General features: G+C 42.4%; 2 protein-coding genes and 1 long non-coding RNA gene across 6 annotated transcripts; 1 reads left to right on the forward strand and 2 right to left on the reverse strand.

Annotated features, from left to right (window-relative positions):
• The first annotated feature begins 1714 nt into the window (after nt 1-1714).
• On the forward strand, nt 1715-3452 carry LOC148392948 (tubulin polymerization-promoting protein family member 3-like). Of its 2 annotated transcripts, none has more exons than XM_088385003.1 (4): nt 1715-1871; nt 2557-2752; nt 2829-2982; nt 3142-3452. In XM_088385003.1, the coding sequence occupies exons 2-4, from the start codon at nt 2565-2567 to the stop codon at nt 3334-3336; spliced, it is 537 nt and encodes a 178-aa protein (XP_088241129.1). In that variant the 5' UTR covers nt 1715-1871; nt 2557-2564; the 3' UTR covers nt 3337-3452. The 2 variants fall into 2 exon arrangements, with proteins under 2 accessions (XP_088241129.1, XP_088241130.1); XM_088385004.1 differs by having other exon boundaries at nt 1745-1871; nt 2563-2752.
• An 83-nt stretch (nt 3453-3535) lies between these two features.
• On the reverse strand, nt 3536-15832 carry efemp1 (EGF-like fibulin extracellular matrix protein 1). 2 transcript variants are annotated; one of them, XM_088385001.1, is made up of 11 exons: nt 15695-15832; nt 15362-15459; nt 14740-14785; nt 14353-14616; nt 7165-7287; nt 6934-7053; nt 6348-6467; nt 6139-6258; nt 4979-5105; nt 4722-4914; nt 3536-4624 (listed from the first exon to the last, which is right to left on the reverse strand). In XM_088385001.1, exons 2-11 carry the CDS (start codon nt 15443-15445, stop codon nt 4463-4465), a joined length of 1359 nt encoding a protein of 452 aa, XP_088241127.1. In that variant the 5' UTR covers nt 15446-15459; nt 15695-15832; the 3' UTR covers nt 3536-4462. The 2 variants fall into 2 exon arrangements, with proteins under 2 accessions (XP_088241127.1, XP_088241128.1); XM_088385002.1 differs by lacking the exons at nt 6934-7053; nt 7165-7287.
• Nucleotides 15833-16212: 380 nt separating this feature from the next.
• On the reverse strand, nt 16213-25439 carry LOC148392950 (uncharacterized). Of its 2 annotated transcripts, XR_015860342.1 has the most exons (4): nt 25225-25439; nt 22631-22683; nt 18102-18251; nt 16213-16285 (listed from the first exon to the last, which is right to left on the reverse strand). It is a non-coding gene; the product is annotated as an uncharacterized LOC148392950 (long non-coding RNA). The 2 variants fall into 2 exon arrangements; XR_015860341.1 differs by lacking the exon at nt 16213-16285 and having other exon boundaries at nt 16453-18251; nt 25225-25428.
• Nucleotides 25440-27722: the final 2283 nt, after the last annotated feature.

The raw sequence follows: 27722 nt of genomic DNA on the forward strand, positions 1-27722 counted from the left end.
TCAGCTTTTGGCATTCTGCCAGACGGAATGATTAAAGACAAGAAACGAGATTCGTAGAATGTGTAATCTCATTCGGTGCATAAATCGTTTTTCTTCTACTGTTATATATTTATGATCACAAGAAACTGAAATTGTAATCCCTATATAATTAGGACTAATTTCCCAGCCTTTTAAAATCTTTAATATCCGTGCCGAGTGCAACAATGAACCGCCTCCTATATGTCAAAATTAACGAAATATTATCTGTCAGAATGATAAAGTGCATTACAGATTACAACCTCAATAACAAACCAGCTAAATTAGTACCTTTGCAACAGTGTCAATCAAACCTGAACATTATCAAAGCTGTAAAAGCATAACTGTTGTGACACTACATTCTTTTGTTTACCTAATGTTGCGGCTGATTATTATTTTGGCATGCTCCTTGACAGAAAAACAAGACCATAAAGTATAAAATGAAGGATGAGAATGAACTGATGCTTGCTTGAAAGAAGAGAAAAAAAAAAGCTGTTAATGCTTGGCAAGGCAGCAGCGTGCACCCTGCTCGGACAAGTCAACAAAACCTTGCTGGTATGCCGAATATTTTTGGTAGGCATAGATACGAGGCCGCCGAGGAATTTGATCAGGCGACGAGCCAGCCAGCCAGCCAGCCAGCCAACCTCCAGCTCATTATTATTACCCGCGGCAGCAGCAGCAGTAACACACCCTAAAGCTTCTTTTAAGAAACTGCTCCATCCATAACCCTTTCCCCCACCCCTCACCTCCCTCACCCACTTGTCTTGATGGCTGTCACTCATGCATGCGCTCACGCCCACGCATGCAATAGCCATTTAGTAAAAAAGCAAAAATAAACTAGGCGGTTTTAAAATGAACTCGTTTATCACGAGGTACATTCCAGAGTTTTGCACAGAGGTCCGACAAGATCAATGTCTACTCGTAAAATAATTAAAATGTTTCATTTTTAATGACCGCACTCTCAGTCTATGCTGATGTAGTATAGGAAGTGTCGCAAATATTACAAAGGCAGAATTTGTATTGGATCTCATTAGATTGCATGGGCATTGAACTCAACCCTCAATGGGCCCTCCGATAAGAATAAAGATTTTCTCACCGATATGAACTTGCAGCATGCTAGCTATAATCTCCCTGTTTGGCCTTGTAATTATGTCATAACTCAAAGGCTTCCCTGGTGAGCTACCAAAAAAAAAACATGTTCTCTGAGGAGTGGGCCCATTAATTGTTAGGATATAATTACACCGTCACCACCCTCAGGGTCTGTGTTAAGTTTAAGTAATAAGAGAATGTATGTTTTACTTATCATAAGACACATTCCCCATAAAACAACAACACTTCTCTGGGCAACACTGCTTCCAGTATATATGTATGAACATTTTTTTTTTTTGTCCAATCAGATTTCAGCCTCTGTGTTGCCATGTCAAATTTATCTGCCATTAGCATCACTCGTGCTTGTCAAAAGCTGGAAATCATGAGACAATTATTACATAACCTTGCTTTAATTGTGTAATCATATAAATTCCTATTTCTGGCTTGAAACTTTCTTTTAAAACCCTAACTTTGTTGAAACTTTATTTAAAACCCCTTTGAGCGGGACTATGCCACAACTATCACACGCAATCCCTAATGACTAAATCTATAATCGCAACGTGATGTACGTCAACGCGCCAAAATAATATAAACAAAGGCGCGTAGCTATGACGTCAAAAAAGTGACCAAATTATTAATTGAACATAATGAACGTTTTGAAACGTTTATACTTTGTTTGCGTTTCTGCTGCTTGTGCTTGCCGATTAACGGGATTGCTTCATTTCAAATTTTGGCTTCGTCATATAGAAAAGAAGAACAACTTCAAGGTTTGTTTCTTGAAAACTACAAACACGATCTAGGCAATGTAAAAGAGATCGTTAGCAATATCAAATGACGATACATTTTCGTTTAAAATGTTCAAAATGTCATTAAGGGACCTTTGTTGTTGATTGACGCATGCAGTCGTAAATCTGGAACGCTGATTTCGGCTTCTTTCGGCTTCTTTCGGCTTTTCAAGACTCGTTTTCACGTCTTTCGGTAACCAATACCAGCGAGTGAGGCGTTCACATTTCCTTCGCTGCCTCGGAAATTAGAGCGTTTGCAGAAGAAGTAAAATATGTAACATTAAAAATGCAGCTAAAGTTTCTATTGAAAACCAAGAAGAAGAACACGCCACGACATTTCGAACTTAAACTGCATGTAAAATAAAAATAAAGGGCTTGAGACAATTAAGTTTCCCCAGTTTTATTTTACATAGTATTTTAAAATAGTGCCACATCTTTCAGTAGTTTTATTTTTCTACTTATGGTACATTGTCAAATTCTATTTTATGTTCTGGACATTCCGTTTTACTTCTGGTTCAACTTTTTTTACTCCTACTTGCTACTACTTTTGGTTATACAAAGTACTTCTTATTACTTTTGGTTCTTACGTCTTCTTTTTCTCTGCAACTTCAGTTTTAGCATTTCTGGCTCTACTTCTACAGTTGTGATCTTATTTTATTTTTTACAGGCTAAGTGATGGCAGAGAACCTGGACTCGGAGGCGCTGTTGAATGCATTCAGCCGTTTTGCAGTCTATGGAGACACCAAGGCCAGCGGAAAGGAAATGAACGGGAAGAACTGGGCCAAACTCTGCAAGGACTGCAAGATCATCGACGGCAAAAGCATCACCGGAACTGACGTCGATATTGTCTTCTCCAAAGTCAAGTGAGAACATCTGTCTGCACTGCGTTTTCCCGTGCAGTGTTCAACGAGTGAAGTATTTGTGTGTATTTACACGTAGGCAAAAGTCAGCCCGTGTGATCACCTTTCACGAGTTCCAGCAAGCTCTGCAGGAATTGGCGCCTAAGAGGTTCAAGAGCAAAGGCCGTGACGAGGCCATCATGGCCGTCTACAAGATGGTAGAGGGTGGAGAGCCTACCCAGTTTGGAGTCACGGTCAGAAAAGTCTTGAGAGTCTATCTAGTAAAGGAGTTAATATTGTTAGCGAGAAGGTTAGCATTAGCGGTAGCATTGAAATTAGAATCTACAAATATAACTTTAGTCAATCCCACTGTGGTGGTGTAAATTTTTTGCTGTTTTTTTTGTGTTGCTCAGAAAACCGTAAAGGCCGGCGGAGTAGACCGTCTGACGGACACGTCTTTGTACACCGGGTCGCACAAGGAGCGCTTTGACGAGAGCGGGCAAGGACGAGGACGCGAGGGACGAGAGGACGTTGCCAACAACACGGGATACGTCTGCTCCTATAAAAATGAAGGAACGTACGATAAGAAAATGAAGAACGAAAAATGAATCCAACACACAAACAGGAAGTGTAAGCAGCCTTCAACTTTGACCCTTACATCTCAATGTGTGTTACTTTGTGTCAGGTGACTGAAAGAAAATAAAGACTTATTGTCTCTACTTAATATGCGTGTGTGTAATTGACAATATTTTAATTCTGATATTCTAATTCTGAGAGTCTTAAAAATTAATCAAGAATTCAACTGAGTTCTTGGAAATCAAATTTTATTCCATGATATATAACTTTTGCTCTTCCGAGTACAAACATTCGATATAAGATATTTAAAAAAATATATTTTAAACAGAACCCCAAAAATATAAACAATATATGGAAAGTATGAACGGCTGGATTAGTGCTGTGCCTGATGGGGGATTTTTGCTTCTGTCTCTTTAAGGCACGATGGTGGATGACCAAGTTACAATAATATATTTTTTAAGTGAGTTAAGGACATATATATATATACACACATACACACACACACGTCCTACATATGTGCTGCATTAAAGTGCCACAACTGTGACGTGTGAAGCAACACTGGGGCCGAGTGACCCTCAGGCCGACCCGTTTGCTAGCTTGCGTCCATATTTCCTGTTATTGGCGTTGGAAGTGCATCGGCGCAAAGTATAAACAGCTCGGCCACATTAAGGACGCCCTTTGAGGCAGCTTTTTTTTTTTTTCCTCGCAAACACACACACTGATTTGTTACCTAGCTATGTACATGACTTAATGCGTATGAAGCAAGCGACTCACTGGCAGGCGACTCTTCGAAGCTTTCTGGGAAATTGTTACTCATGCAAAAGAAAAGATTTTGTAATGTAAAAAGTTTTAAAATAATCGTTCCTTACCTTTGTGTGTAACTTCTTTTAATGAATCAATATAGATGTGTCAATAAAGTTAGTTTTGAATTAGCCTCGTTTTCAACAGGGGTGTGTAGACTTATTCTATCCCGATATCAATGGCTTGTGCTGTGTAATAAAAAAAAAAAAGTCATCACCGTGCATCCATTAGACTTCTTCATCATCATGTGGTGGCGACTTGCGAGGGTTCCTATTTTATGAAGGATAACGTAAGGTACGAGAATTTTACAGTATGCTAGGCGGAGACAGACATTGGCTGCGTTACGGCGGCGGGCGCTCAGAAGGCGTACGCCCCCACGATGATGGTGAGCCTCAGCAGGGAGCTGGAGTGGTAGTTCATGGTCAGGTGGTGCGTGATCATCTCCAGGTCCACCACGTACTCCCTGGGTCCTGACAGAGGCTTGGTGAGCACCAGCATGGCGCTAGCGTTGCTGGAACGCTGCGGGAACAAGGAGATCAATAGGCCACGCCCCTTAAAGGCACATCTAACAAATAACGTTGTCTTTGGTGGTCCCTCAAAAAACTGGACGACTTACCCGGAGGAAGAAGTCGCCCGCCTCGTTTCCGGCTTTGATCCGGAAGGTGTTGTGCGTGTTGGCGTAGATGTTGGTGGCTTGGATTTGGAAGATGTCGGCGGGTACGGGTCGCTCGGCTTGGATGCTCATGTATTTGTAGACGATGGACGGCGGCAGACCCTGGCATTCGGCCGGAGAGCGGCAGATGCAGCGGCTGGCAAAAAGCAAAACAGACAACATTTACTAAAAGAACGCCAACCTAGGCAGCGTTGACGTACTTTTCCGAGGATTGGGTGTAAGGTGCCTCGCAGGGGTTTCTGGGATAGCAACGGAAGCCACCGTAGTAGTTCCAGCACGTCTCATCATCTTGGCAGTTGTGTGTGCCCGTCTCACACTCGTTCACGTCTAGTCATCACATAAGAAACAACTTCAGGTTAGAGTAGAACATGATTTTTAACATTTTTGGGATGATAGCCATTGTTGTTAATAATAATCAGCATCTTTGGGGAGTATAATAAATCCTAATTCATGCTTCGCCATCATATGATTGCAAAGTCTGTTACGCCCGTTACTCCGAGTCGTAGTTCTGGGGGAATCCTGTTACGCAAAGAAGTATTAGAGGCGAGGTCGTGAAAAAATTAAAAGCTCGGTCACAGGTCGTCCAAACCACAGGTCTATTTGCGGCACAGTGACGTGGATTCATCTCCTCCCTTGCACAAGCGGCAGGATTCATGGGCGCCCATCGAGAAGCCTGCACCTGACTGAGGCAGCGAGGGCAAAAACATAACATCAAATAAATCCACTTCAAAAAACTAACAGAGTGTGTGTGGACTCACTGAGGTGGCTTAGTGGGGGAAATACTATGTTGATGTGTTCGTGGCTTGTTGTGCTGTTTCAGAAAGGAGGCTGAGTTCTAATCACCAGCGAGGCGTAATAATTCATATTGATTATCTGGCAGCGTCAATAACGTAAAACATTTACATACATTATACATAAAGGTTCTACTGGGCCTAAGTACTGTCAGCAAAAATCTCGTATTAATCTAAACTGGTTCAAGTTCTAGCTCGAGGACTTTGACATTTGTCGTAGCGTCTCAGATCAAATGCTATGACCAGTGGTGTTCCCCAGGGGTCAATCCAAGGTCCCCTATTGTTTAATCTGTACATACTTGGATGGATGGATGGATGGATGGATGGATGGATGGATGGATGGATGGATGGATGGATGGATGGATGGATGGATGGATGGATGGATGGATGGATGGATGGATGGATGGATGGATGGATGGATGGATGGATGGATGGAGGGATGGATGGATGGATGGATGGATGGATGGATGGATGGATGGATGGATGGATGGAATATGCATTTATGTGAAATAAAAATATGTTGGTTAGTGCTAGACAAGAGAACCGAATGACGGAGGGCGTTGCAGTACCTTGGCACAACCTGTTGCCCTGCAGTTGGTATCCCTCTGGGCACTCGCATGAGTAACTTCCAGGACTGTTGATGCACTGGTACTGACACATGTAGTTGGAGAAACTGCATTCATCAATGTCTGCAGGAAACATGATGATGTCATGACACACTACTAGTAAAAAGGTTCGAGCGCAATCCCAATCCAAATCCCAATTGTATGGCGTTTACCTTGGCAGGAGACTAAGTCCGAGGCCAGCTCGTGGCCTTGGTTGCACTGGCATAAGAATGAACCAATCAGGTTGTAGCAGTGATGCTGACATGGACTCTGCGCGTCGCATTCGTTGACGTCTGAGAAAATGACACGACTTGTTAAGACACACATTCTATATTCATGTGGAATTAATTAATTTGGCAATTACAGTAGCAGCAGTGACAGTGTGTCAGCAGGAGGACTTGATTCTCATTTCATTTAAGATTATTTTCAAAGCAGAGGTCCCATGTCTTTAGCAGTGCATCACTTTCCAATGGACGAATATAAACGTCTACGGCAGTGAATGTTTTTTTTTAATGAATAATCTTAGTTAAATGTATTTTTAAAATGTTCCCAACTAAGTCCCCAATGTTTGTCATGATTTCCTCCTCGTGTGTGGTCTTATTTCCTGGTCCTGGTAAACATTCTAACACCCCTCGTGGCTCGCTTGGCCTTCGTATTATTGAACCTGGCGGAAGATGAATCCAACGTTACTATCAACGAAGCGTCCCGTGCTGCTTGTGTGACTTCCAAACATGCGGATGCGTCCTCTACATGACTTACCAACGCAGCTGTGGTTGTTACTGGCCAACCGATGACCTGCGTTGCACTCGCAGTAGTACGAACCCTGAGTATTCACACACGTGTGCATGCAGTAGTTGGACAGCACACACTCGTCTCGGTCTGCAGACACACACACACATGCTTCTATATAAAAGTCCTTTGAGGGTGTTTTAATGAACCGCCTTGGAGTCATTTGTAATTTCGATGTTTTAGTAAACGACAAAGACTGACCTACACATTGGTCTCTGTTCCTCTGATAGCCCGCAGGACACTGGCAGCTGTACGAGCCTCTGGTGTTGAAGCAAGTTTGCTCAGGCCCGCAAGTGTGTCGCCCCGTGGTGCATTCGTCTATGTCTGCGCTCCACACACACACACACACACACACACACACACACACGGGTATACTGAAACATATGGCAACAAAGCCAACATGCTACGGGCAAGGAGAGTTTTTTTTTTGCCGTGAAAACGACGTGTGGGGGCTTTGCCGACCTGGTCACGCAGTGCATGGATCGTAAACCCAAACGGAAAAAATCAGGCGGGTAAAAAAAAACATGGTTCGTCATTTCGGGTGACGTGGGTGCCTTGTTTTTTATTTTCAACAAGAGTCAATTTAGAAATCTTTCTTTGCTATGTGGCCAAAAATATGATACTTGCGCAAAAACACTCTCAAGGATCTGCTGTAGGCCACTACTCACACCTAAACCCTCACGCACAGATGCTCCAGCTGCTGATGTCACTCCCTAGGCCACGCCCCTTAAAGGCATCCATCCATCACATGCAGTTATGCATAATTTTTGTCTTTATTTTAAATAAGCAGGATCTGATTGCAATCTGTTTTTCTTCATACTCATGAAATAAAACTTACAGTATATGATTGACTGTTGCACCCCCCCAACCTCCCCAGTCAACACACACACACACACACGAGAAGAGCGTCCAAAGACACGCCCATCCACTCTCATCTCAGCAGGCCCACCAGCAGTCCTCCTGGGTGGTCCTCCCAATGAAGACAGCCATTGGGCATCAGTTTCACAGTATGTCAAGTGAGTTATCCTCAATACCTCACACACAAACACACAGAATTGGGAAAGAGGGAGTCGTTATTTTTGTGATTTGGCATCTGCGCCGACCAAAAATAGTGCAAAAAAAAATGTTTGCACTGAGTGGAAAAAGCTAAAAATGTGCTGTTGCTGCTGTTTGGAGCTTTGAACAATACCATTTAAAAAGACAAAACCCGTCGAAAGAAAGTTTGACATCATTATAGTCCACATTATATTTTACACAAATTCTCAGAGAATAAGAACAAAGCGTTTAAGTGTGTCGACAGACAAAAAAAAAAAATAGGCCGGTCCAAAAGGACAAGTTGAGAGACATCAAGTGCAAACTTCCTACGGGCACAGACAAGACTACAGGATGAAAGCAGTGCTGTGCCGGGAAATCCAAACTCACTGATGTGGCTTGAAGACACCTGCGACAGACTTCCGTGTCAAGCAGTTAAAAAGAAAAAGAAAAAAAATGGCAGCACTTCCCGACTCTATGTGGTCGCTCTATACTGGATCGACTCAATGTCGGTAAATGTACTTTAAAGCCGGGATCAAGTCAGGACCACACCTTCGGGTTGACGGTATTTGGTGATTCACACGGACTGGAAATGGCGCGCCTCCTGTCAGCAGACTCAGAGGATTAAAAAAAATTGATGTCACAACGCAATCCACTGGAGCAATAACAACATCTTTATTAAATTTAAAAAAATAAAAATCTGCAGCTCACCTCATGGATCTCGTGGCAAAATAAGTTTTATTTAAATTCTTGCAGATTTTAGGGATTGGTGGCCTATATTTGTCCAAACTTTTTTTAAATCTATGACTTTTATATTTAAGGTTATTGAACTTTAGGGTGAAAATTCCGAATGATCCAAAAATACATGTGACCTTAATCTGACTTTCTGTTCAAGTGTTTCAGTACTTTTTGCACCACTTACGCTTTTCTAAAATTTTTTATTTTTAAAAATCCCATTTGATCTTAGAGTATGTCATCAGTTCCTCCCAACAGAGAGACGAATAAAACTTGCAATATAGCACAAACGCGAACAACGAACCGCTTGAGCTACAATCCAACTGAGTCAGCATTTTCTGACATTTTCTTTCTCTGACATCAAGATGAACTTGAGTACCGTTTGGCTTGTCATGATTAAGAAGAGAGAACCTGGCGTACGCTACATCGAAAAGTCAATTATTATTACACGTGTGGGAGGCAAAGAAAACTCGAAATAAAAGACATATGTGCAGCCCGGGAACATCTCACTAACTAACTGCTACTTTGTCGCTGAGCCTTTGATACGCAGCCAGTGGGGGGGGGCTCCCGGGTCTTATAAAGCCCCCCCAACTTACCGCATGGAGTAAGTCCATATAGTTGACACATAAAACCTTTTTTTTATTATTTTTATATAACTGCCACCAATAGTGATGATGTGTGAGGTCATCGGCATTTTCTCGACACAGCTTTCTTGTTAGCAACACGCTCGAGCGAGGCTTTCCAGGGGACAAGTGGAAGTGGAAAGAATGAGGAGAGAGAGGGGAAAAAAAAAAAAAAAAGGGTGGAGGACTTTTTTTTTTGGTTGTTGTTGAAGATTTGAAGTTAGATTTATGGCGTGATGTCAGAGTTTTAAAACTCCCTTCGCTCTTTTTCGGGATTAATTCTAAAGGCCTCGTGGGAGTTTTGGAGAGGGAGCTCAAAGAATGTGTGTGGTAGTTTTGGATATTATATTATTTATTATAGATAGTTTTGATTTTAGTGTCTTGTTAGTTTATTTTCTTATGAATGCTTCATTTTAGTTTTGTTTTTCTTAGTTTTAGTATTTGTTTGAGTTTTTCCAATGATTTTCCTAAACAATAATGATTACTTTTGTTAGCCTGTAACCTTTGTCACAATGTGAAAAAGAAATTTGATGTACCAGTGAACTTAGAACAAGCCAAAAAGTACGTGGTGTTTTCTTTTTTTCACTGCGGATTTATTCCTGACATGACAGGGCCTGTTGTAATTATCACTGGAGAGTATTTAGTCTTGTTTTCACTGAAGCCATCGCGATGGAAAAGCAGGAGGAGATCCAAGGAACGGTTTGGACAGTGTTGGATGGGGGATTATTGGATGATTGAATCTTTGCAAAGAAGAGGAAGGGGGAGGGGGGGGCAAGAATTGCAATGCAAGTGTAAAAAAAAAAATAAATACACTGAGCTGTGTTTTTACCAGCCGCTGTAACATTATGTTCTTAAAAATAATCTCATAATTTAAATAAAGATTTGATTAAAATTGATTGCACTTAAAAGGTAAATAAAATTTATCAAAATAAATAACAAACACTTCTTTTAGAATAAATGCAAATGTGTTGAATGTCAAAGTTAAATACAACTGAACTGATTATTTTATGCACCACTAGGGGGAGCCGTGTACCATTGTTGCTTCACATACCGCATGTTGAGAACCACTGCTTGAGCGTGCTTAGCCAATTTGTTTGTTTTGCACGCATATTCTCATGAAAAGGAGTTTAGACAGAAAAAAAAATGGGAGTGTTTCCCTTTCAAAGCAAGTTGCAGCTTAAGGCAGATAAGAAAATCAAAAGAAGTGAAGACATAAATCTTATTCGCATTAGAGTGGGAGATATTTCTGCTATTTTGTTGAGAGGGGAGTTTTAGTTACACTTAAAGGCCAGCTCACATTGATTTGTGCTCACAAAAGGTCAGAAACATTCTGATTTGTACCAGTAACATTTGCCCTGGGACGAAACTTTTTTTGTAATTTTTTTTCTCATGTATTTTGTGGGAGACTTTAAAATAACCCTGGTGAAAATGAAAACTAAAAACCTTTTGAATAGCAGAATGCAAAATTAAATAGAGAAACTCTGAGATTGGCTAAATAAAAAGGAAAATAAAGTGCTTGGCGGGGATTTATAAGCAGCGTGTGTTGATTTCCTGACATGAGGTCAACGGAAAGATCAGCACACGGTGAGCAGATGAACGGAGGAAGCAGCTGGCCTTTGGACAGTGCCCAACAACAACAGCAGAACAACAGTTTTGTGGACACGTTCTCCTTGGACACCGCACAGAAGTGCCGCTCCCCAAGCACCCATCGCTGATGTCAGCAAGCGGTGAAAAACACCAAAAGCTGTCTCCACCATGGATACGCGTGCCGTAAGAAAAATTCCTCCTTCGGGTTTTTATTTCTTTCAAGTGCAAAAGTGAAAAATGAAAATTGATTTTCTTTTTGATAGAAATAGAATCACCCCAACAATCCGGAATGCCCGATTTAGTTCTCTTGAACAGTAATTGTGAAACTCTTCTTTATTTGAAGCTGCATGACTGTCACACTGCCTCCTGGTGGACAGGTCGCACGTACTAAAATGTGCTTCGATAAAGAACTGTCTTCACATTCTACTTAATTATGTGTTTTTATAAAGTGCAATATTATGGAGTGCCAAACCAATTCCTCCATTTAATAAAACAAAACCAAAAATTAAAAACCGCAATTTAAAAAACTATTTTGGGAAGTGTAAAACTAAAACCTTTATATCTGTTTTTTTAAATGGTACAGTTGTACTTCACTCCTTGTGGGTGGCTGTGGAACGAATCGCGTTCATGGTCATAAAAACAAAGTCGCGTGTCTCCTTCCACCAAAAATCAGCAAGCTGTCAACTCAAAAGTTGAAACTGTGAAGGCAGCGTGGCGTTCTGCTCCCCCCCCCTCCCTGTACTCGTTCCCCCCGCCTGCATTCCTGCTTCCCGCAGATCGATGTGATGCTTATCTGTCAAGGTGGTGAGTAATTCTTACCATCACAAAAGATGGGAACAAATGAAAAAAAAAAACTCTGACATTCCAGAGATATTCTTCCAGAGCCAATGCATGCTAACGGAAAAAATTCTTAGCAGGAAAGAATGAAGTGTACAGGTTACTCTTGTCACACAGGGGTCTTAGCGGTAATCGTATTTGGAAAAGATTTCCGTGGTAAGGATGTTGCTCAAGTTTGCCAGGCATGCGGGTGCTAATGTGGCCGGCGTGACCTCAGTGAAAGCAGACGAGTCAACCATAGGGGCAAGTCTAATCTTGCCCCACGCTGCTGCGAATGAGTGTCTAATTTCAACCATGACAAATACAATGATGCCTTCACTTACTGTTATTATTTGTGTTTTGATTCCATTTTGTTTTGTCACGATTTCCTTGTTTGCTTCTTTTTTTTTTAGGTTTTTGTGTCCATCTGTATTAACCAATCGGCTCATTCCAGCCACTTATACTGTTTTATAAAAAGCATCAGGCGGTATTGTGATGGACCAACTTGCCTTTGAGGGTGGTCTTGGTGAGCATCCTAAAATAATAACGCTAACCACTTGTCAACACTGCTAATGACTAATTAGACCACTTTTGATGGACAACATTCGTTTGCGGGAGAAGGTGATCTCACCGCTGCTGGAAATAAAACTTAATATGCATGAATAAGACTTACAGCCAGCCACTTGCGGCGATCTTCCCTCGTGTGCGTGTGTTTAGTGGGTGGGTGGGCGAGGTCATGGATATCCAAGTATCATTAAGCTGTCACACTCGCACTTAAGTTTTATAGCTTATGTGGCTGTTGCATTTGCAAGTGCCAATTTGTGTCACTACAACAACAAACTGACTGAGTTCAACTTGAAGGTCAAGTTTTTTTTTTACTTGTCAAAAGATATCTGCAGGCTAATCATTAATAAATAAAGCTGTGTATAACTCAACAAGACTTCATGTGTTACTCCTAAGTTGTATTAAAATATCTAAATGCTAACTGTTTGTGTCGATAGCGTTTGCCATTTTATGCTAGCATTAAGCTAGCATGTGACGTTGGTTGTTTTTAGACACAATGTTTCTTTGCTTTGTGTTTAAAGAGGTTTAGAAACCTTAATGCTGTTTTGAAACAAGTAACGAGCGTAGTTTGACAAGTATGAAATATAGCTAACTGCGTTCAAATGTAATAATGGTAAAACAAAAACTGCGGTAAAATACTCCAGAAAAGTACAGACACCTAATCAAGTATTTGAACTTCCCAACACTGCTCTTTCTTGTCATATCATCATTTTTCTGTTGAAAACACTCCTTTGGCAGTCCAACGAGTGGAAAATTGGCCGTGTTCTTTCCCCCACCGAGCGTTTCGCTGATCTCTCGGTTTATTCGCCACACGCGACATGGAGTCACCGGAAAACAAGCGGAGCGGCCTGTCAAAAGCTGTGACGTTATTACGAGCTTTTCTGCGGTCAGGCGTTCGCTCCCACACTTTTCATGTTTCTCATCATTTTTTTTTTCTTCTCTTCTACCCAGCCTGACGCTGCACTCCTGTTTTTGACTCAACAGCAGTAAGCGCTGCCATGTTTTACGTCCCAATAAAAACACATGAGGAACACCATCACACGGATCGTTGCTTTAGGTGTAAAAAAAGTACGTTTGTTACTTTTGTTTTTGTTACACCGCCGAACAAGTTTTGTGACAAATACATTAAAAAAAGAAATAATAATTGGTATAGAATGAGTGATGAGTATTTGAGCCGCTGAGAACAGGCTGACTCCATGTTTGTAGTTTTCAAGCTAACCGCAGAATTAAATAGAGACATTTTCATTTGAAGTGCCTTTCATTAAAATAAAAAGTTCTGATGTTCTAGCAGGCTTTTTCTTTTTTTTTTTTAGACAAAATGTTAAGAACCAGAGTGGTCAAAAAGTTTAAGCTACCCCAGAGAGCAGATCATATTCGTTAGCTCGTTGAGGTGAAGCCAAAAACATCATGCCGCAAGCAAGTGGTTTACAAAATGTGACATCACACAAACTTGCAACACATCTGGCGCACACGCGTGCATTTGTCACGCAGATGGATGAACGCTTCACCTCTGGAGCGCTCCAGTCATTAACACGTAATTATCGAATACCGGCCTGGCTCGGAGATGCACGCTCCTGCTGTATTTGGCCAAGTGCAACAGAGGCATACTGATGATATTTTGGGAGATAAGGAGCCCCTTCAGGCCAAATATTTTTGAAGCGTGTCGAGTACGGCGGTGCTACGCAGATGTCAGGGACGGAGGATTCCAATCGGCAAGCGAGGTGTTGTAAGCCGCCTTGGCTTCCAGTCAATTTTATCAATCGGTGAGATGTTTAAAAGTGAAATGCTAATGGCATTTCTCATGATGTTAGCATTAGCATTAAGCGCTTGTTTAAACAAGTAATTCTGTTTAGTTGGACGAAAGACCATCAAGAACATCCTCCAAGGGTGGCATCGTGTCAAAAGGTCAAAGATGACATAACATGGAAAACTGCTTTTTTTTAATGACTTCAATAAGGAAGCTAATTTACACTCCTGCTGACTGACTGACCACAGCACGTAATTCTGCATTTTCATAAATCAACACTCTTACCTCTGCAGATGTTCTGCTCGTCCGGCATGAAGCCAGCGGAGCAGCGGACCGTCGTCCGACTGCCGTAAGAGACTCGAACGGGGAACATCCGATCGGGCTGCGGCTGGCTGGGCGGCGCGGCGGGCTCTTGAGGAGGTGCCTCCTCACCCTCCTTGTTGATGAAGATGCGAGCGCTCTTGGGCAGGCACAGGTAGCCACCGTAGTGGTTGATGCACTGCATGCCTCCCTTGCAAGCGTCATCCAGCAGGACGCACTCGTCAATGTCTAAATGTGCACAACACAATATATGTAAGAACTTGATTATTATTGAACTATGACATTTAACTGTTTTTAAAAAAATTAACATAGTGAAGATAAAAATAAATAATTTTCACAAACCAGTCTCACCTTTGCACTGCTCACTAACACTGTCATACTCATAACCTTCAGTGCACTGTGAAGAAAACACAATTGTATTAAAAACATAAATATATATAAGAGGTTTGTAATAACTTTGAGTTTCTGACTATATTAGAGTAAATTTTGCTTTGTTTTTTACCTCAATGTATTTAATTTCAATGAGCTTGAAGAGCAGGTTTGCTAGTTTTTATTTTGAGGGGGAAATGATTCGTTTTAATTGAGTTTTTATTAGTTTTTTATGTAAGGAGTATTTGTCGAGTGCAAGATTAAAAATGGACTTACTGCCCTCATGACGTCACTCACATGGCCACACCCCTCAAAAGCACACAAGCCTGATGCACAGTTGACTTTTTCCAACAGTATTCAATCTTTATATCACACGTACTTTTTATTAGTATGTTCATTTGTTTTAAAAAAATTGCTATCAAAATTATTTGGGGCGGTGAGGGGGCTAGAACAGATTTTAATTAATTTCGTATTTAATTGAATAATGAATTATATTAACTGCCTAAAGGAAATATAAAACTTTGTATTGGTTGTCGAATGGTCAAATCAGTTCCCATTCCACCACATTGTTATCATTCTACTTGTATTTATTTATTTTGCTTACCGAGTAGGAGATGGGCTCCTGAGCCTCCTGGGGGAGGACGCAGGAGAAAAGAGCAGCGAGGAGACCCACGCAGATCCACAACATATTGATGACAGTCACTGCGGGGGTGAGACAAAGAGAGGGAGAGAAAGGAAGAGAGTCAAGTTTTAATAGCATGTATGATGACGTCTTGAACGAGTCCTGACATCTCCTGTAATGTCATGTTGATGCTGGAATCTAGGGGAATGTGAACGCGAAAAATGAAGGATCACGGCACTAGAATCGTGCGTAAATACGCACGAGTGGGTAGAACATGCGTGGGTTAAAAAAGGAAAATAATGATCGATACTTTACCTGGCGAGCTCAAACAAGTGGTTCCAAATCAGAGGGCGCGACACCGTGGAGGTGTTAAGTGTTGTTTTGCGAAGATGGTGAGCGAGTTGAGCAGTATTTGGGATGAACACGAGTGGGGTGAGGGGATGACATGCAGGGGGCGGGAGGCGGGGGGCGGTGTGCCGGCCAGGTTGGGTCTCGCTCACCGGGCTGTAAACCCAAACCCGCGAAACAGGTGGAAACGGTGACCTCTATTGGCAGTAGGTGGTATTGCATACAGAAAATGCCCATTGCGCTGTACTTGTTCATTCCATTTCTACATTTATATTATACTATGAATTTATATTTAAATCATATTTATATTATCTGTATTTTCTAGATTGATTTATACCTATTTTAAATGAATAAATGTAAGGTATTTTTTTTATTAAGCAAAGCCTCCGTAAAAGACTGCAACGGCGTACTCCAGCGACGATTTGTGGTACTGCATACGCTGTCTCTGGGGGTGGTTCTAAGCATTCTTGTTCAGCTGTCACTCGTGATTCCACGCCTTGTGCCACGCCCCCCACGCCAGATTTGACTTAAAAGTGCAATTCAAAAAAAGATTTGAACCTAGAAAAAAAAACAGACAAGAGTTGAACCTGAAAAAGAAGAGGAAAAAAAACCTACAATCTTAATAAAAGGTGAAACCTGAAAATAAATATTTTAGCCAAAACATTTACCAAAGTGAAGCAAAGCTATTTTCAACTCGAAAAAACTTTCCATACAAGTATTTTTATTTTAAATATTTTATTTTTCAAGTTTCAAGCTCAACACGTTTATTTGCAGTTTCAAGTTTTATATTTTGCAAGTACGAGTTTTGTTTATTCGAGTACAAACCATTTGACCCATTTTTGTTTATTATAATTTGATCTTGTTAATATTCCTCCATCATCTTTGGAGGGGGCTTATGTCATGCAAATGCTGACCTTCTCCTAAGGGTGGTCAGCAGGTGGTCGAGGCCAGTGATGTGTCAGCAGCTTTTGGGAACTTTACAAGAACATCTGCTGCCATGAGGTCACTTCCTGCTCATCCAAGAATGAGAGAGGGGGGCAAAAAAAATGGGTGGGTCCATGGGTGGGTGATCCATTCGCGACGTTTCTTTCGATGCTGAAGGCAATGCATCAGGTACTGTTGGCATTTGGAGAGTGAGCCAATCAGTTCCTGATGCAGTATCATCCACATCAGAAAGTTCTTCTTCATATCATCGTCACTAGTGAGTAAGGAGGGGAAAACGAACCGGTTCTCAACTCGAGGCCCAACTGTAGGACTCAGTCTGGCTTGCTGGTGGACCAAGTGACATTGGACTCTAATTTAAAAAAAAATGTTTGAAGGCATGTTTTGTGCTATAAAGGAAATTGTAGAGCACATACTGATTAAATTAAAATTATTGGACATAATATAATGCATTAAATATTTTTTTCTAACTGCACTTTACTCTGAATTAATTTTTGGGGCTCCTTTAACCACCTCTATGCTAATGCTATGCTAAGGCAATTATTGGCAAAACCTTTTAAAGTGTGTAGCACCTTAATGGCCATGGGAAAATTTGGCCCGAGTGTACAGTACACATCACTGTAAGTCAAGATGGCAGCGCAAGCATCTGCAAAGTGAGTGGCATGCAAAATCCGAGAGAGGCATGCATTATGAAAAGAGGCTGCGCTTCAAAAAGACTTTTTTTTTTTGGGTAACCCCAGAAAATGGGAAGGAGGGTGGTGAGGAAGAGCAGACAGGTCCTGGTGAGAGGCTCTTGTGTAATCGCAGTGACATCTTCATTGAGGGCCCGCGGTCTTCTCGCCGCAGAAAGGGCGTCGCTGATGCCGCTCGATGGGCGCGGGAGAGCGAGAGGCCGCGGCGCCGCGTTTAGCATAATCCCAGAGGCCATTGTGAGAGGAGCAAGTGAACGACTCACAGTTGCCAGCTGAGATTTCACCAAAACACGGCAGAATAGATGTGGACGGAGGCGGGACGAGACAGTGGGGATAACACAAGGGCGAAGACGCAGCCTCGAGGAGGCTATGTTTAACCCTCTGGGCCATTTTTTTTTTTTTTTTGGAAGCATTTTAACAATGCTGATGCATCTCTTCATTTTCGAACAACTCTCTGAGTCAAAATGAATACTTCTGAGATTGGCAAAATATTCGAAACGATAAGGCCACAATTGTGAGGCAAACTGCAGAATCTCTCCAGGTGATTGTGAGAATAAAAAGCACCTTCACAGTTGCCTGCAGAGATTACCCAGTCGGCCACGTCAATGGTGGCGAGGATGTGTCCTACGTATCCGAGTCAATTGGCAGCAGATGGTTAACGCAGATCACAAAGAAAGGACAGCTATGACCGATATCCCCGGCCTAACACCGCCCCCTCGTGCCAAAAGGTCCTTTGTTACCATGGTGACCAGGGCAAGGCACGTGCCTGGCCATTGTTGAGCTGTATCCTCCAGGGTTGAACGGCACGCCCGCTTAGGGGTCAGATGTCACTCTGGCCTCTCTGTGAGGTCACCACTCACCAGTCTTCAACCTTTGACCCACTGCAAACACTGAAACAAATTGAGAAAAGAGGACGAGATGAACATTTGTTTAACTTTTGTGTGCACAGAGGCAGGAGAGTAAAGGCAGGTGATTCTACTGCTCCTATACTGTCTATGGACACTGTAAAAAATAACTAGATACTGCAGTATGTCTCCCCCTTGTGGTGATCTGTAACCAAAACATCTACAGTATTTATTTCATAGTTATATTTAATAGATTTAATGTAGGGAGAATTGTGATTTAGCTCAACTGCACTCACCAAGCACCAAATAATATTGTCAAATTTTAAACTGAATTGGTGTTATGTTTATATTTTTACCATCATTTGAAACCAATTACAATTTCTTTATTATGATTTCCATGAGTCATTTTTTTTAAAGCTTTGAAGTGCAGAAGAACTTGATACATTTAAAGTACAACTGAGGTCTTCAATTTGAACTTTAAAAAAAAAAATCTGTAAACAACCCTGTGTTCACATATTTTGAAACTTTCCTTCCTGACAATTCACAGTGCATTCGAGGATATTGTCGGGGTCACCGGGTTGTGAAAAAATGTTGCTCGGACGTTAACAAAAGCAAAATCTTAAGTTTATTAAACGGAACAGGCTGACAGTCCCGACTTTGTTAGGCGCTAAATGAACAGAGTGGTTTTGACAGGCCTAACCTCTTAAGCTTCGGGTCCCACTGAGCTCGGCACAGCTAGAGCTAAATGCCATCTGTCCCAAAATCTTCAGCACCCCACCGCATGCCCCCCCTCCAAAAAAAAATACTATCCCCTCAAACAGTTTAGCATAGTAGTGTAAGTTGTGGTACCCAATCAAATAATGATTTAAAATAAATACTGAACGAGTCATTCAGGTTTGGTAATCCGCAAAAGGTGAATTTGTTGTTTTTAAAAACATTCAGGAGTGACTTGGGCAATTATGCAAGTAGGCTAATGATATGTAGCCCAAAATGCTATATCGTTAGCATAGTGGCCTAAATCATACAAATGGCCATCATCAGGCCCAGAGAGTTCATCCAAGTGTGGCCCAAAATGCTATACAGTTAGCATATTAGCATAGTTGCCTAAACCATACAAATGGCCATCATCAGGCCCAAAAACTTCATCCAAGTACGGTCTCTCGTGTTCGTGTAACTCGTTACGGACGAGCCGCTCACATCTATTGTCTCCTTCAGTTAGTCTCTCACTGCGACTCAACGGATATTTGAGGGATTCCGTCTTGACAGAGTTCTTTTACGCTTTACTGACCTCAGCGTGTACATGGGTCCGAACAATGCGGTAATGATATCATCCTATGAACTTTAGTCTTAGGCGCCATTCAAAAGCGGGTGTCCATTCCGTTAGCTGTCAGCCAACGTTAAGAGAAATAAAATGACCCCGGTGCCCTGGAGGCAATGTGTACGCTTTAGCACTTCATTAAGGCCCTGAGGACCTCCGCTGCACAAGCAATTGTCTTGGGCCCAAACAAAAAGACTGACGCATTGTATCAGCTGGAGGTAAATTTATCAAAGAAAGGCCAATACAATGGCCGAACCAGCCCGAATTATGAAACAGGTCTGGAAGGGGGCCTCCTGCTGATGCACCATATTGTAGTTTGTTGACGCTCCAGTTTTTGGACTTGAGGTTGTGCGATTCAGATGGGAAGTACATCAGAGCTCATGTGAATGTTTTCGACTAAGGGTGTCAAACTCATTTTCATCGCAGGCCACATTGTAGTTATGGTTACCCTCAGAGGGCCGTTATGACCCTGAAAAATCATTAACGTACTGTGCAACCTCATTAATATTAAGTGCAGAAGAACTGAGTAAAAGGATTCAGCAAAGACAAGGCGTGGTTTTAATCCTAAAAATATTCTCAAAAGGATTGAACATCAACACTGTTTGCACATTGTAATTATTATGATTCAATAAATGTGTATGTTTTTAGAATGAAATACTTATGTATTGAATTTAAAAGTTAAATATAACTGAATTGAATTTAGACTGATTTTTTGGTATACCACTAGAGGGAGCCCGAGAGCATTTGCTTAAAGAAGACTTCAATTTGGAGTTGGAAAACAATGAAACTTAATAGAATGACATATGTGATTTTCCTCAGAGAGAAAACGTGATGAGAATTTGGCCGGGAATAAAAATGACTGACATCGGTGCTTCTGGTGACCCCATGACAACATCTCTCTATTAGATTTTTTTGCCAAGTGTGCACTGGCTCCAAACAATTGGCATCTCCGTGAAATGATGTGACATTTGTACCGCTCCTAGATTTAACATTAGGAGTCCTGCCGAAACAGTGAAAGGGGAGCGAAGGAAAAGAAAAAAAAAATGAATGGAGAAAGCGAGCGGGTTGAAGCATGGTCGAGTTGATGTGACAGAGGAAACAGCACGGGGTCATGTCATTCCCGCCACACTGTTCACGCAGGTAACTTGACTAGAAACAAAAATCAGTCCATGCACTCCTCCCATTTAGTTTGAATCTAAGTATCTCTTTCTTAATATAAACTTATAAGGGTGTGCACACTTGTGCAACTTGATTTGTTGTTTTTCCTCAAGGGCGGTGGTTTCTTGAACTATATATCAAATTCGAGGCTTAAGCGGTGTCAGATTTATTTATTTTTAAATCATATTCTGCTCTTAAGTCATAATGTTTATTTTAACAAATATGACAAAAAAGGTTTTATGTTTCCAAATCACAAACTCAATCTTTAAATCCCATGGGAACTTTTCAACTTTGAAATTTCCACGCCAAATTCCATCACAATCAAATGAAAAACTTGATAACCTTGTTTTCACCTCAGACAAAGCAGCGAGGCTTTGTCGTCTACTTTTTTTTTCGCGTCTGAGCACGGGAGCACGTGGTTGACCGCGAGCTACGAGGAATCCCCAGCGTCACGGGAAGCCAGACTTCCATTTGCGGGGGATTTTTTTTATTTTATTTTTTTTTTCCCCGTGTACTGTATAACCCCTGTAACGGCACACAGGCTGTTGGCAGAAAGTCCAACATTAAATTAGTGCCGTTTCACAGGATTACTCAATGAGCATTTTATTGGGTACAAGCAGTTAGCGCATGACCTTTACAAAGAGCATTTGTGCACATTACAACGGCCGAGCGCTATTAGACGACAAGGCCACATGTTCACTTTTGATACCCCGATTGTAAATTCATATCGATGAGCAAATTAAAGTAGGGTTGCCAAATAGTGACATCTTTCAAAGCCGGGAACTTTACGCGGACGACATTTTAGAATGGTATTTTAAAAATGACTGATTAGACTGTTCACGCTTGCGGGGGATCATTTTATTTTGATTAAATCAGAGAAACCTCACTAATTTGTATTTTCTCGACCTCTTAAAAGTCTCGCCCGAGCAAGCGTGGAGAATAATTAGCGGTGGAAACTTGAAGTAATATATCTGGCATGTCTAATGATTCAGGGAAGTAAAGAATAAATAAATTAAAAAATATACAGTACGCTAACCTTATTCCTTCTACAAAAAAATTATGCTGATTCAGTTGTGCTAGATATTATCGAAGTCATAATGCACGTGAACCCGTCAGGTATTCAAACTAACCGGGAAGACCTTGAGCGTGCGATTGATCGCCGACTCGTTATCAACATTGCAGGCGCACCTGCCGTTTGTCACACGTCCTCCACTCGGCCACACTTGCGACATTGCGTGACGCAAACAAGCCAGCTTTTCGTTATCCAAGGTCTTGACAAGAGCTTCTCAAAACCAGATGGGCAGTACCCACAGGATGGACTCATTTGGTTTTGATTTCTTCTCCCACTACGCATTTCAAAAATATGCATTGACGACTTTAAATTGTTCAGAAGTTGTTCACCTCGCCTCTAAGATTGTCCTTAAAAGATAATCTTTACACGAGGGGTTTGGAACCTACAACCCGTGGGCCACTTACGGCCCCATGAGAACATTTGATGCGGCCTGCCATGCGATTCTAAAAATAAAACCACAGCGGAACCGTTCAAATGACAAATGTTACTTGAATCATAATTTTGCATAAATTCAGTTCGTAAAAATTAAAATGGCGTCTGATTAAAACAAGCTTCGCCTCCCTAACGCATAGACTACAAAATAAAAATAATTTACAAAAATAAAATCACAGCAGCTCCAGTCACTATTTAATATTTCTATAAAATACTTTTAATTTATTACATAAAATATTATATAAAAACTCTCAAATTTCCTTTGCCCTGCTGATTCAGTTGCGAGCTTCCAAAATTTTACAGGGACAATGTGCCTCATGTGCATTTTATTTTTTTTTGATTGATGCTCTCTGTCTGTGCGAGCGCTGACCAAGCAACACAAACATCTTCGCCGCCACACTTAAACGTGATAGCATGTGGTCTACATCCAGTGCTGAAACGTACCTTTTAATAACGACGCTCACTCGTGACCTCAACCTTGCTCACTTCCATCGGCTCTGTTGGATCACAAATAAAAAGAAAACATTACATTTTGATGACACTATTTCGCAACACCCTCCCCTCCGCTCCATAAGTTTTGATTTCCTGTCATCAAATGCCGAGACTGGGCTCCATGGTCTGGCTTTAGGCCCAGCGTAATGCTGACAACCGGTTAATGTCGGCCAAGCGAGGGGGAGACATCAAGAGATGCTAAAACACAAGCAAGGTGGGATGCACTTATCCGCAGTGAGGTCTCGAATATCTATCCAGATCGAGGATGGAAGAAGTTATTCCATTCGGGACCTCATACAGGAAAAGAAAAATTGGGGTGGAGTAGGAGAGACGCAAAAAAAATTGTGTGTTGTACCTAAGCGGTTTAACATATTTGACGAAAAACAAAACGAAATCTCGCTGTGATCGGTGACAAAAAAGGGATTGAGTCTTCTTCGCAACAAAGTGCATTGGAAATCATTTACACATTGTGGTACTCCCAAATCATGATTTATGAATTTTTCAGAGAATCTTCTCCGTCTACTATGTAAAAACTTCATCTTACTAATCATAAAATAAGAATTTTGAGTGGACGTTTTAGGGGACTATATAAAATATTTTACAACTCTTAAAAAAAATTAAAAAATGGAAAATATCCTCATTTCTTCTAACATTTTCTAGTGAAAATTTGACCAAAATAATGAATGAAATTCTTCACTGTTTTTCATTTCGAAAGAAGAAAAAAATGTGTGCTATTTTCAGCACCCACGTTTTGTGGTAACATTCTGATGCAGGCCAAGGGGGGGAAAAAAACTGTATAGCGGGGTTGGAACTGGCCCCCCAGGCTGGACCCCGATACAGATAAATGGATACTTTGTAATAGTATTTATGTATTTAGTTGCAGCACTTTGTACAGCACTTCCTTGGAACAGAAGAGTTTTGTACAATTTGTTTTTACTTTGTCGATTAATAGGATACAGGACGTGAATATTGCTGCCGAGTTTCTTTCGGTCATCGTTCGAGTGATGCAACAAAGCATTTGCATGTTTAAAATAAATGGATGTTTCAAATGTTCCCCAAAAAAGGCCCAAATTGTTTCAGTTTAACAAATGAAAGTAACAAAAAGAAATGATGGAGCGAGCCTAATTTTTTTTTTCGGGGTTCCCTTTTCATGCCGCATGGCGCTGAAAAAGGGTGTGGCTTGTAGAATGTGCGAAAACAAACCCCAACCTTCATGTTGGGTTCCATATTTGCGCTTTGGGGATTATTTTTCGGGAGGGAAAACAAACATCAACCAAGTTAGCCCAAACAACCAAATTTTTTTTTTTTTTGGTCCATATGTCGGATCAGTGCTTAGCAACACATGCAAATGAGCATCGATATGAGCAACGGGCCAACTGATTGATGATGCAAACCTCGCTACAGCCTTGTTGGCGACCCCTGACTCCTGCAGCCTTCGGGGGTTAAACTTATTACCCTTTGACTTGTGTGACCTTTGCTGTACAAATAAATAAATAAAAGATTGAAGGATGACCGCCTCTCCGGGGCCAGAGCGTGTCCGGAGGGGCTGACCATCCAAAACCCAAGAGGGATGTGACCCCGTTGCTGCCACACGCTCGCTCCCTGGCTAATACTATTAGCAGGTCAATACAAGCTCGTGTGTGATTTTGGAGGGGGTGGAGCATTTTTTTTTTTTGGGGGGGGGGGGTGAGCAGAAGAAAGGGATGTGTGCATATGGAAATGAAAGAATATTTGTATACTATAAATTGAATTTATCTTAATGGTAAAGATGGAGCGTTAATATAAAAGGCCGGATCGAGACATTATCAATAAAGTTAGGCGACAAAACATAAGGATGGAAGTTAAGGGGATCGTAGTTAGCGTTGGTCAAAGTTGAAAAGAATACAACAATACCGCAAATACCAAATTGGCTAGCATGCAGAATTGTCCGTGGGCGACACGTGGAGTCCGATTTGTAATCCAAAGGGAGTATTGGGTGCCTGCCAATTTTCGAGGCAAGCGGTCACCGGTCTGACTGGCTCATTCTTTTCAATGCATCTGAACACACAATTATTAACTTACGACAACTATAAAAAATTCGCCACGTCATCAAACAAGCTAAATATCCCGCGGTACCAACAAAAACGTGCACCGGGAATACGCGCCGATTGTATACACGAGCTACATTCTCGATAATTCAAGTACATGAGGGAAAATGGCCGTAATAAATTTAACAAAGAACTGATTATTACACATTTTTTTTGGAATCAGATAGCCGAACGGATCAGACACTTCCACGGGCCGCATGTGGCCCACGAGCCATAGATTGCCTAGCCATGCTCTACATAACAATTTTGTTTTTTTAAAATTACAACTTCATCCAAGCAAATGCAGGTTACAAGTGAACAAGCACGGAGGGAAACCCGCACATCCACACGCCACCACCGCATGCACGCTGACCGATTAGGCGACCCACGAGAGGAAATCCCCAACAATGCAGGACGAAAACTTTACGGACAGACGAAAGTATACAAGAGGATAAACAACAAAAAAAAAGGGAATAGTACCGTCATGAAGCATCCATGAGGAGGAGGAGGAAGAGGAGATGCAGGGTGGGACACCTGCAGACGCTGGCGTGTGCTCCCTCCTCAGCCGCTGCTCCCCTCATGGAGTGGAATGCATGTATGAGCCAGAAAAGAAGTGAGTGGATGTTTGTGTGTCAATGGGGAAGGGGGGGGGGACCCGACCCCTCCCCTCTTCCTCTTCCTTCTTCTTGGGACTGCCTCCTCTAAGAGATGGAGGGGTAGGTGGGGCCACTGCACTAAAGCAAGCACACACACAATTTTGCTATGCTCCTTCATTTTCACATTCTTTCCCGCCTCGTGCTTCCCTCTCGATCCCGAGCCCCCCCACCCACCCACCCCTCGACTGTACGGTCTTATTAACATGCTCTCATTCATCCCGAAGGGTGTGTGTGTGGGGGGGGGCTTACAGTATCTGCCGTTTATAGCTGGTGGTGCTCTCGAACCTGCTCCACTCCAGCACGTCCCATCGCGATTGAGCGGGACGAGGGTGGTGTCAGATAGAAAGCAGAAAAAAAACGGAACGCGAGATGAAGGAGATGAGTGGTGCCAGGAAGAAGAGCAGCAAAGGCTTTTAGCTCTTCCTCTAGGGTCTCACATACACACAATGCCAACATCATCGCCCCCCCCCCAATTCGCTATCCCGACATAAATCATTCCCATATTCCGCAGCTACTCGTTACATTCAAAGTATTGATTTTTCCCTCCCCTACCGCAGCGCTGATTGCAAGGAAACCCTTTCACAACGGTCACAAACAGGAAGTGGGGAAGCAAGATGAAGCGGATGAAAACCTGCGTGTGTGTTTGAGGGACAAAAATGGCGGACGAGCAAGATGAGATTCCTACCTGTGTAGGCCAGAAGAGCGCAAACTTAACAGAGCAGCGGTCGCAAAACAAAAAATTTGAAAGTGACCATCAGGAGGAGCAACCGTGGTCGTTTCCATGACAGCACAGCTGAGGACACTTTGCCCTTTGACCTTATGTGTGCTCTCAAGCGCTGACCAAATCAGGGGTCAATTAAAGCCAAGGTCGGCAGGGGTCAAAAGTTAATGACCCCCCTTTCCTGCTTCCCCTCTGCGGTTACGCAACCGAATGGTATCAAAGTGGCCCGAGAAGCATCATTCATCCTAATCAGAGCGCTGCACCTTGCGCAAATAAGGTGCGAGCGCGTGATGGAGGCGTGACATGCACAAGATGGGGGATAAATGTACACATCGACATCAATGAAATGTGAAGGTCACTCGAAGGTAAGATACCGTGAACCCCCACTTCAAGAAGGTCCCCAATGAAACACCAAGGAAAAAAAAATTAAGCATTGAGTGGTTTGAACGGACTTCAAAAAGCAATTTCTATTAGCTCATCTATGCTATTTCACATTAGCAATAAGCTAACAATAAGTCCAGTAGTAGGCCTAATTTCCACTTAGAATCATATTTTTTTGGGATGGTCTCCCAATTTTGCTTTCACTTTCACTTTGTCGCCTCATTCACCTACTGATGACGCAGCATGTGGATCGAGTGGAGCTTCAGCACTTCACGTTGGAAGATGACCACTCTAGCATCTGAACCATGCCAAAACATTGCCTGCTGCTTTGCGTGAGTTCCCTGACGGCTGAAGTTGAAGAACAAGGATGACACCGTCTTGGTTGTCTCGAAACTGGGTTGGGATGGAAGGGGCAAAGACAGATGAAGGGGGGTAGGGGGGGGCAATCCGAGGGGTGCCAGACACAAAAGAGGCCAGGCCCTGGTCGGTGGCACGCGATGGGCAGATTAAGCAGCGTTTCCTCCCCTAACTGAAGCATTAGGACACCTGACTGAGTCCCGCCAATGGCAGCCAGCCAAGGATTTATATGCGTGTGTGTTTGAGATGGGGCGGGTGAACAAGGGGGGGGGGGGACTGGGATTCGCCTTTCAGCACTCCTCAACAAAACAAAGAGAGGTGGGGTAGCTTGGAGTGGAGATGGGTGGGGTGGTGGGTCCAAGCCTTACCCCTCACCATCTGCTACCCAGGCAAAGTGAGGACAGGGCTGGACGAGCAACACACACACACATGCACCTGTTAGTGTGTTAGTGGGCGGGTGGGCGTTTTTGGCAGATGGGCAGGGCACCGTTGTGGCACCCACAAAACAGCCCAGCCCGAATTAAAAGCTAGTATTACCCAAGCCCCTCCCTCTGCCACATTCCCAACCCCTGCCAACTGATGCCAGCCAATTCTTTATGTTTCGCCCCCCCCCCGCTTAATTAAGACATCCGTGACTAGACATTATGGACAGTGAGGAGGTGGGGCAGGTCACTTATCCATTCGGTTTTTACTGTAAACAAACACAGACCACTTTTGCCCTAATGCTACTTAGCTAGCTAGCAGCTCTAGGGTTAAACCCCCCCACCCATCAAGTCGATCTGTGGTTCCGTACCCAAATGTAGGACAGGTCGCAAAGGGTTCCTTTTATAACGTTACAAAAAGACATTTGATTCATACAGACA

The sequence above is a fragment of the Syngnathus floridae genome, chromosome 9 (assembly GCF_059516105.1).
Source record: "Syngnathus floridae isolate MCC-2025c chromosome 9, RoL_Sflo_1.0, whole genome shotgun sequence".
In the NCBI taxonomy this organism is placed as follows: domain Eukaryota; kingdom Metazoa; phylum Chordata; class Actinopteri; order Syngnathiformes; family Syngnathidae; genus Syngnathus; species Syngnathus floridae.